Source organism: Notolepis coatsorum, assembly GCF_963971535.1.
Source record: "Notolepis coatsorum genome assembly, chromosome: 8".
NCBI classification, from domain to species: Eukaryota; Metazoa; Chordata; class Actinopteri; order Aulopiformes; family Paralepididae; genus Notolepis; species Notolepis coatsorum.
Window position 1 is genome coordinate 110,243,690 of NC_140172.1, and position 10,569 is coordinate 110,254,258.

The window sequence follows — 10,569 nt, forward strand, 5'->3', positions numbered from 1 at the left end:
AGAGGGTGCTGTGCAGTACCTGGGAGACCGCGTCGTCGGTGGACCTGTTTGTCCTGTATGCAAATTGCATAGGATCCATATCACTGGGGAGGGAGGCACAAATGTGGTCCTTGACCAGCCTCTCGAAACATTTCATGACCACAGAGGTGAGTGCCACCGGTCTGTAGTCATTTGGACATGTTGGGGAGGGTTTCTTCGGTACAGGGATGATGGTAGACATCTTGAAGCAGGCAGGGACCACTGACTCCGCCAGTGATTGATTAAATATGGCGTTGCGGGACTACAGACAAACACTGGCGTGCATATGTATCGCTGCCATAACTCAATAATCGATATGATTTGGGCGTTTATTGCGCCATATAAACCGGAAATGGATCTAGTAGATCGACGTCAAATAAGTGGGATATTTTTCCTCCAGTCTAATCTGCGAACGGTAAGAGGACAGTAACGTTACTTTCAGCTTGATTGTTTATTCTTTTCACTGCAAACCGATCAGATCAATATATCACCCATACTACATAAAGCATTTACTGATGATCACGGAATTATAAACGACCCCCCCCCCCTTAATCCGCGCATGATGAATCATAACGTATATGATCATGTACAGTTGAATTTTTTAATATAGCGTGTATCTGCAATAAACGGCAGTTGATCATCTATATGCGTTTATGCCTATAACTCACGTTCTATGAATTACTGCAGAAAACAATAAAAACATACTTATATTCTAGAAGGTATTTTTGGAAGAATCTATGAATGAAAAAGTATAACGTATCCTGAACGATAGATAATCGATGTTGAATGGGCCATAGTAATGTCAATTTAGCAATACAATTTAAAAAGTTATAGCCCTGCAAATAAGGTGAACATCTCCATAGGCTTAGACTGGTGGCAGTGAGCCTACATTGATGGATAGAGGCGTGGCAGGGAATGTGTTAAGAGGTTCACAGTGTAATGGTCTATACTCTAGGCTCTGTTGCCCATACTGTACGAACTCTGGACTCTTGCCTATACTCAGTTTATACCTTTCTTCTGCCTTCACTGCCTACGACTGCTTTACACTGTAATCATAACTACCTCCCTCAACCTATAGTTGTCCATATAATACTGTATGATAGCCATGTATAATAACACTGTATGATAGCCATGTATATAGTATGTACTGTATCTATATCTGCATATTCTGTTTATATTCCTGCATATATTCCTGTTTATATATATATACATATACAAAGTGTCTACAACGTGTGCAATCATGCATACCATAGCCTAACAATATAACTATTTCAATGCTGTGTGCACCGCCAATCCATTCAACTGGCTGATGGCCATGGGAATCACGAGAAACAAAACGTTGGTAACAATTTGAAGAAACATGATTGGAGATAATGACTACAGCAAATACTGAACAATACTGAATAACTTGATCAATAGAGATAAATTAAGTAAGCTGTATTATTCACAGAAGAAGTCAAAACAGTTGCATGTGTTTGCTGTGCAAATAGAGCAGGCCTATTGATGATTGAGGAGTCTGTTTCTGATTTGAGGTGCACCATGTCTGAACTTCAAGACAGACTGCATGATGTGGATGATGAGGGTGAGTAACATACATATTTTTCTTTTAGATAGTGTCATCGCTCTACAGTAAATTAGCTTGAAGCATGTTCATGTTGCAAACACATATAGTTCACACAAGGACAACTAGATTGAGTGAATGGGATGTGTTATTCAATTTAGATCGCATATGGAGTAGAATGTATCACAGTGACCTTATGCATTTAAATTATACAGTGGTGGAGGAGGTACACAGTTAATTTAAGTAAAAGTAAAAAATACCCAGATACAATAGTAGCTACTCTGGTAAAAGTGAAAGTCTTCCATTCAAAATTATAGTATAAGTATATGATATTGGAGTAAAGGTACACATTATAATGCCCTTGCAGGGGATGGGATCTAGTCATTGCTTTGTATCTTTGCCCACGTCGACATGCCACCCTGTTTATGCACGACCCGAGTCAGCTCATCACAGCATGCGTGAGAGAAATACATGCAACGACCCTTAGGATTGGAGCAATCAATCATCTTGCGGGAGCAAATACAAGTCGGCGTGCCGCAGAACATCAGACAGGGCTTAGTGTACACAGCACCCCGTCAGACCTCCGAGTGCAACTTGTGAATAAACTGCTCTGTGATTTATGTGTTTCTCATATTAAAACTCCTCTCTGAAGCAGGCCTCTCATGTTTTATTCACAGAAGGGGGGCGTGCATGTGGTTATGTGTATTAGTAGTGTGTGTGTGTGTGTGTGTGTGTGTGTGCATGTATCAGTGTGTGCGTGTTCGTCATGCTCCGTCGCTATCTGCATCTCACTTGTCACAGGTGCTGCGGATTACTGAGCAAAAGGAGAGAGAGAGACAAAGAGAGAGAGAGAGAGAGAGAGAAAGAGAGCGAGAGAGAGAAAGCAAGGCGGGTAATAGAGAGCCGGATGAGGTGCGAGAGTGAGTGAGTGAGAGAGAAAGACAGTAGTAAGTAAGGAAGGAAGAGAAAGAGAGGGAGGAGAGAGAGAGAGCCAATGAGCTGGAGAGGGAGCATGTGAGATGAGAGAGAGAGAGATAGAGAGAGAGAGAGAGAGAGAGAGAGAGAGAGAGAGAGAGAGAGAGAGAGAGAGAGAGAGAGAGAGAGAGAGAGAGAGAGAGAGAGAGAGAGAGAGAGAGAGAGATGAAAGAGAGAAAGAAAGTAAGTAAGAGAGAGAGAGAAAGAGAGGTAGGAGAGTGTGAAGGCGAGAGATAGAGAGAGGGCCAATGAGTTGGAGAGGGAGCATGAGAGATAGATGAGAGAGAGAGTGAGAGAAAGAAAGGAAGAAAAAAAGAAGGAAAGAGCCTTTCAAAGAGGTATGATCTTACTGTAGGTGGGGAGTTGACTCCAGACTTGGGGACAAACACTGTGAATGAATATCAAACACTGTGTCTGGCTGAGCAGCAGAAAGGCACCGTGTCGAGGAGGGAGGGGACACAGAGGAGCCTGGCGCCAGCAGTGATCATCAGGAGAGACGCACACTTCGAGCACTAGACTGTAATTACTGTATTGTTATTAGAATGTCACTCAAAGAGATGCTACACTTGCACCTCCACTCATGAATGTTTAGGAGAATACAGAGTGGATGGAGGAGGAGGAGGGTAATTATAATAGTGTGTCGTCCAGGTCTATCTTGTGGTAGCCCGTCGCAAGTCCTTTGATAAAAATGTCAGCAGAATCACATAGGAAATGCGTGAATTACACAGGAGACAGGCAGACAGGCAGACATGCAGACAGGCAGACAGGCAGACAGACACTGTGATTATAGCCTGCAGTACAATACTTCCTTGCATTTTGCACGCTGCTGTAAATACGTGTGTGAAATCATTTCTGGTCAATAATTGCAATTATTTCAGGTGAGCAGATTGATTAGGGAGGCCACCTAGTAATTGCCGGGTTGCTGGTTCGATTCCCGATACTGACAGTGCCAGACACAGCTAAAATGCCCCTGAGCAAGGGCACTTAAAGTTTGACATTCTCACAGGCACTTTTTGTGCACGTTTGCGCAAGCCACCATCTTGTTTGAGCGTGTCCCAATAGCATGTGAGTGGCAGCCATCAAGGGGGAGGGGCTGTTCAGCCCACCAATGCTCCCTCAAAATTGTGCTGGTTTAAAAGGGAAGGTTCATGCTTTGCTGTGTCAGCAGTCATTGCAGTACCAAAACAACCTGACTCTCCCTTTCTGATATGTCAACAACCCGTCTAATTGAGTGTCACTCAAAATTAAGTTTTAGGGGTCAAAATGGGACAGGGCCAACCTCCTCCAAGGACGTGTGTTGAAAAGTACTGTAGGTAACATTATCTAAATACTGTGATACACACACACAACAGGGAGTTGAAGTAACATCAAATATATTGTCCATAATTATCTACACATGGATGTTGCTGACATATTCTAACTAAGGCTGTCAATCGATTAAAATATTTAATCTGATTAATCGCATGATTGTCCATAGTTAACTCGCAATTAATCACAAATGAATCGCATTTGTTGTATCTGTTCTAAATATACCTTAAACAGATATTTTTCAAGTTTTAATACTCTTATCAACATGAGAGTCAACAAATGCTTGCTTTATGCAGCCATTTAACACAAAAGGATGACCCTCATGCATTGCAAATTTGCATCAAATTCAACTCTCCAGGACATTTACACCAGGCATTGCAGGGCCAGGGCTAAGAGAGTCAAATACCCTAGCCACCAAAACAACTGTCTCTTTGCACTGCTGCGGTCAGGCAAGCGCTATCGGAGTCTCATGGCCAGTACTGAGAGACTCAAAAGGAGCTTCTATCCCACCATCAGGATGCTCAACGACTCTATGCAACACTAACCCATCCATGTAAATTCATTGCACACACATCCACATGCACACACTCACTTTAAACACTCATCTTTAACATTCACTTTAGACACTTTAAAGGCCAACTTGCAGGTTGTATTTTTGTTCAATAAACAATGTGGACTAGGCCAACGGTGACTTTCATGAAGAAGGAAAAAAAAATTATTGAAATTAACCCAGTTTTAGCATTTTTATCAAACATTTTGTCTTGCCCAACACAATCACCACGCAAGTGGATATTTTAATCAATGGTTCATAACGTGCGCATGTAATCGAAATGCTGACGTCACGTCAGGTGCAGGGCAGCGAGGGGAGTCACACACAGCTAGTGGCAGGCAGAGAGCCTTGCTACTAGCCGAGGAGTAATGAATGAAAATGTATCTGTTTCACGGTCACCTAACAACACTATTGCTCCGTGATCATAGCCATCTATCTCTAAAGCTAACCACTATTTGTAAAAGCCACAACCACGTTACCATATTTGTAATAATGAAAATCATTGTGTCGTTGTACATAGTGTATACACCGTTAGAAGCTAGCTAAGTTAGCTAACATAGCTTAGCAGCAGCCAGAATTCTCGAAACTCCTAACATCACCCGATTTTAAATGGTTCTATCCTCTTTGTATACCTTTGTCATCACAAGTATTATGCCAGGGAACTTATGGACATGACAATAGTAGTAGTTATAAGGTGTTTGAGCTTGTAGTGTTAGTTAGCTCATAGCTATCGTCACTGATGCACAGAGTGGGGCTACTATCGTATCAACATGCCGGGGCGCATAGCTTGCTAGCCAGCATTCTCGAAACTCCTACCATCACCCGTGTGTGCAGTGCTTTGCCCCACAGGACCTACACATTTTACTCGTTCCCAAAACTCTTTTACATGCACGACAGTAGCCATAATGCTAACGTTAGCGGGGTAACGTTATCCAGAGCTATATAGCCAGCTTGGTACTATGACCCGGGGATAAGGCGACAGCCCACAGACCAGTAGCGCTGCTGTACTGAACAACAGGCTGCCTAGTGGTAAATGTAGTTCTTTTTTTACGACATTAAAAACATTATAACTACCTTGTTTCAACCAGTTGTAGCTGGTCCATCAAAGTCTCTGATGATTAAACCCATTTACGTCTTGTAAGGCGTCGAATTGGATCAAGGAAATAGCTTTCTGCACTCGTCAAAACTCCTTGTAGTGGATCAAAAGTAGGGGAATGATACCAGACGTGACGTCATGACCCTGATAGCTCTGATAAGCTTTTTAATTTGCTCGTGCATGTTATTCGTGCGTGGACCTTTTTAACCATTTCTGCGTGGCATTTCCGGCGTCAAATGGAAAAAAATAAATAATGAAATTATATACCAATGATGTAAACTACCCATAATTGATCAGTAGGATTTAACCTGCAAGTTGGGCTTTAAACACTTTTTAAAACTACACCATATTTGTATCTATTTATTACTACAATATTTTCACTACATCGATACCTCATTTTTGCATTTTTGCATTTCAAAAGGTTTGCATTTTGTACTTCATTGTTTGCATTTGTTCTTCATTTGTACTTTAGGTTGTACTTGAGTTTGTATACTATATTGTATATTTTGTATAGTGTTTGGCCTTTACTCTTTTTACCTTTTTACTGTATGAAGCTAAATCTCAGGGGGCTCATACAGAACCAAGCATTTCACTGTAATATACATGTACCCATGTACATGTCAAAATACTTCCCAAAGGTCAGTGAATACCACAACCACTACACCAGAGGAAGCTCAACAAATCATGTAAAACCCAGATTCGGCTCAAACAAGGGACTAAACACGTTTCGCAATTATGCCACAACAATGTGGAACGCCCTACCCAAATCTGTAAAGGAATGTGAATCACTACCCACATTCAAAACCGCTCTTAAAGAGCACCTACGGGAGGCTGCAATTCGAAACTGGCCACCGTAAATGCCCAAAACCCCCACCACCTCCTAATAGACAGTCTCCTCCCCACTGCATGTATATATTCCCTCCCCGCCGTATGTATATTTCCCTCCCACCCACCCACCCCCTCCTAATGTACAGTCCCCTCCCCATCATATGTATATACTCTGTCAGGATCTAGGGGTAACAGTACTGTATATTTGAATACCGTTTATGTCACAAATGTATCAGTACTAAATACCTATATGTCCCTATGCCATAAATGTCATGTATGTTGTGTATGTCATAAATGTCTATATGAATTGAAAATGGGGGACCCTGATGGACAAACGTCTTTCTCAGGTCTGCATCCCCTTAACAATTGTATGTATTGAGCCGTACTGTATGGTACCCATTCTGCAATCTGTTAAATAAAGTTTTCATTCATTCATTCATTCATACCTTATATGTGACAAATATAACACAAGTTGAAACTTGAGCTGGAGTTAGTTAGCTAGGTGAATGAGAGTTAGAGCTGGTTGAGGTAGCTATGTGAATTAGAGCTGGATTGAGTTAGCTATAGGTGAATTAGAGTTATAGCTGGATTGAGTTAGCTATAGGTGAAATACAGTTAGAGCTGTTTTGAGTTAGTTAAAGGTGAATCAGAGTCAGAGCTGGTACCGTGAGGCGAGAACGTTTCACGGCCAATTATATAAAGTGCAGATCAGAGCAGAATACAATGGATTGGGGGGGGGGGGGGGGGGGGGGGGGATAAAACTCACAGCGTGATGTCACACAAATGGCGCATGTAGTGACACACCCTCACAAACACACCACCCTGTGGCGGGGTGCAGCATTGTTGGATCTTAAGTTGATGCAGCCTTAGAGCATGATTGACAGCGCTGTGAGAGGGAAATCAAAGGCACTGGCCTCAACTGTGGCAGTTTACAAATTTGTTATTCCATGCTGAGAAAATCCCTATTATTCCAGCACACTTGAAAGCAACTGAAAATAATAATTTGTGCACAGAGCACGGATGAAAGACCTCCAGCACAATAGTGAGACATCAGGGGGCAGCCCTTGATTACTTTAAGTTATTTTTAGGTCCCACATGGTCAGTTAATGGACCCGTAATGGGTCGACACGTAATGGGCCGGCACTGGCTCAGGAGGGAGAGCGGTCGTCTGGTAATGAGAAGGTTCCCGGTTCTATTCCGGCTCCTCCTGACCTTGAGCAAGACATTTAACCCCTAACTGCTCCCGATGAGCAGATTGGCACTTTGCAGGAAAGTTAACCTATGATCAGAATGGTCATACATTCTGTCATTGGGCTTACTTCTAGTAAATCACATTTTAGTGAAATTAAACTTTTGGGGGACCCTGGAACCCCCTCAAGGACCCCACTTTGAGAGCCACTGGTGTAAACAACTGCAGGCTTGCATTCATTATATTTGGAGTTCTCGTCCTCTCAGCCGATGCTGCGTGACATCACACACTATTTTTAAAGGGCTTCAGTCACAACCAGCACATGCATGGCAAACTTATTACACGCGTCAGATGAACCGTGACGAAGGCAGCATTGCTGTCGAACACAGTGGTTACTCTAATGTCCTAATAAATGTGTGCGTTGGTAGCTACGAACAGGGGCGTAGCTGGGGGGGGGGGGGGGGGTAGCTTAGGATGATTCCAAGGGCCCAGCACTGGGGGGGGGGGCACATTTTTTTTTTTCTTTTTTTCTAGACATCACTCAGGTGTATTATTGATGCTCTCATTGATACTATGTTTGTTTCTGAAGTGTGTGTGTGTGTGTGTGTGTGTGTGTGTGTGTGTGTGTGTGTGTGTGTGTGTGTGTGTGTGTGTGTGTGTGTGTGTGTGTGTGTGTGTGTGTGTGTGTGTGTGTGTGTGTGAGATATATAGAGAGAGAGGGGGGGCTTTGGTAGACTATTGCATTGGTCCGTTCATTGAAGATGAACGCAATGCGACATCCTTTACTAGGCTCACCCACCAACAGTGCAGGTGCTTAACTGCTGATCCGAATGTATAGGTAAAAACCATATTATGCGTTTTCATCAATAAAAAAATTGCCAAAAAATATTCCGCTCGCGCGCTTACGCGCGCTCGCATTCACTGGGGGCCTACAAATACATTCTTTCATGGGGCCCAGAATCTGGAGCTACACCCCTGGCTATGAATGTGCGGCTACTCGCATTGTTTGTTTTGCACTTCATCAACACAGGTGTGAGTTTCTTTGAATCTTGTTAGACGTAACAAATCAACCAATGTGTGTCTCCTGGTGCGAGGAGAACCACCTGCAGCTCAACATCAGTGAGACAAAAGAGATGGTGCCGTGGTCATTCAGTAGGACAAGAAACCACCAACCATCTCGACCGGCGGACATGGAGGTGGTACAGACTTCTAAGTACTTTGAGTCAATTTAAATAACAAAGTGACATACTTTATAATAAGTGACTCTTGACTCTTGAACAGAGCAAACTCGGGTCAATGGGACAAGTCCCAATTATTTCTTTACAAATGTAATTCCATTTAAACAATGTTAAAGCCAGCAGAGTAGTAATATTACATTTAGAGGATTCTGCACTGAAACACAACACTTCTTCTTCATTGCTTCATTGACGGCTGATGGAACTGTAATCAAGGACATGTATTTATTCGCTTTACACTTTTTATAGCATAATTTCGGGCACCGGGAGAGTATCATGTCGAGCCATGAGGCCCAAGTCCAAGTGAAGTCACGAGTCATTGGCGTTAAAGGCAAAGTTGAGTTACAAGTATTTTGTGATTTTGTAGAGTTGACTCTGAAGTCATCAGACTTGAGTCCAAGTCCTGTGACGCGAGTCCACACCTCAGCAGAACCTCTCTGACTAGAACCTCTCTGACTAGAACCTCTCTGAAAGCACCGGACTAGCTCCTCTAGAACACCTCTAGAACAATAGAGAAACAAAAGAGACATACGTCACTAGAACCTCTCTGAAACATATAGCAACCAGTGATTTGCACATAGCAACTGTAATTTCTTCCAACATGGTGGACAAAATGGGCATTCTAAACATTCTGTGAAAGGCCTCTATTGAGTCAGTCACTTATTATAGTGAAATTCATGACCTCCCGAGTTGGAATTCTAGAACCGTATAGCTTTCAATGGCCATTGTGACATCATCATTAGAATACGATTATATACCGGAAAGTGGGTCACTTACTATGGTGAAGTTCATGACCTTCAGGATCCAGATGGTCAGCGCTAGGTTGACCAGGATCAGTATCATCAGCAGCAGGACGAAGAAGTAAAGGCAACGTTTCCTCCATCCATATATTCCCACTTTATACACTTGTGGCTTCTCTGAACTCTGGACATTGTTCCTATGAGTGCACTGTTCTTGGGTCATCTGCAATGACAGAGAGAGGGGGAGAGAGTTTGTTATGGTTCATGACTGGTGTGATTACTGTACAGTAAGTTGTTAGCCATGACTTTCAACCAGAGAAGCTGATGCTGAGGTGTCAAAGTTACAGAACAGCAGAGAGGAGAAGAAGAGAAGAGAAGAGAAGAGAAGGGAAGAGAAGAGAAGAGAAGAGAAGAGAAGAGAAGAGAAGAGAAGAGAAGAGAAGAGAAGAGAAGAGAAGAGAAGAGAAGAGAAGAGAAGAGAAGAGAAGAGACGAGACGAGACGAGACGAGACGAGACGAGACGAGAAGAGAAGAGAAGAGAAGAGAAGAGAAGAGAAGAGAAGAGGAGAGGAGAGGAGAGGGGAAAATAGAGAAGATAAGAGGAGAGGGGAGAAGAGAATATAAAATAAGAGAGACAAGAATAGAGAAGAGGAGAAAAGAGAGAAGATAAGAGAAGCGAATAGGAGATAAGATAATATAAGGGAATAGGAGAGGAGAAACAATGATAAGAGAGGAGAAGAGAAGAGAGAAGAGGAGAGGGGATGAAAAGAGAGGAGAAGAGAGGAAAAGAGAGAAAATACGAGAGAAGAAGATAAAATACGAGAGGAGAAGAAGAGAGACAAAAATAGAGGATAAGAGGATAAGAGAAGAGATGAGAGGATAAGCGAGAAGAGAAGAGATGAGAAGAGGGGATAAGAAGATATATGAGAATAGAGGAGAAGAGACGAGAGGAAAATAGGAGATAAGAGAGGAGAATAGACAAGAAGAGAGAAGAGGATATAAGAGAGGAGAGAAGAGGAGATACTATAAGAGGAGAGGAGAGGAGAAGAGAAGAGGAGAAGAGGGGAGG

General features: G+C 42.7%; 1 protein-coding gene across 1 annotated transcript in view; it reads right to left on the bottom strand.

Moving 5' to 3' along the window:
• Positions 1-9,723, bottom strand: part of sgcd (sarcoglycan, delta (dystrophin-associated glycoprotein)) — a gene marked incomplete at its 5' end in the record, with an annotated part of 136,635 nt that extends 126,912 nt beyond the window's left edge. The window contains one exon of the mRNA XM_084320501.1: positions 9,538-9,723. Within this exon, the coding sequence (XP_084176627.1) occupies positions 9,538-9,723 (186 nt within the window). The remainder of the gene's footprint in view (positions 1-9,537) is intronic.
• Between the last annotated feature and the right edge of the window lie 846 nt (positions 9,724-10,569).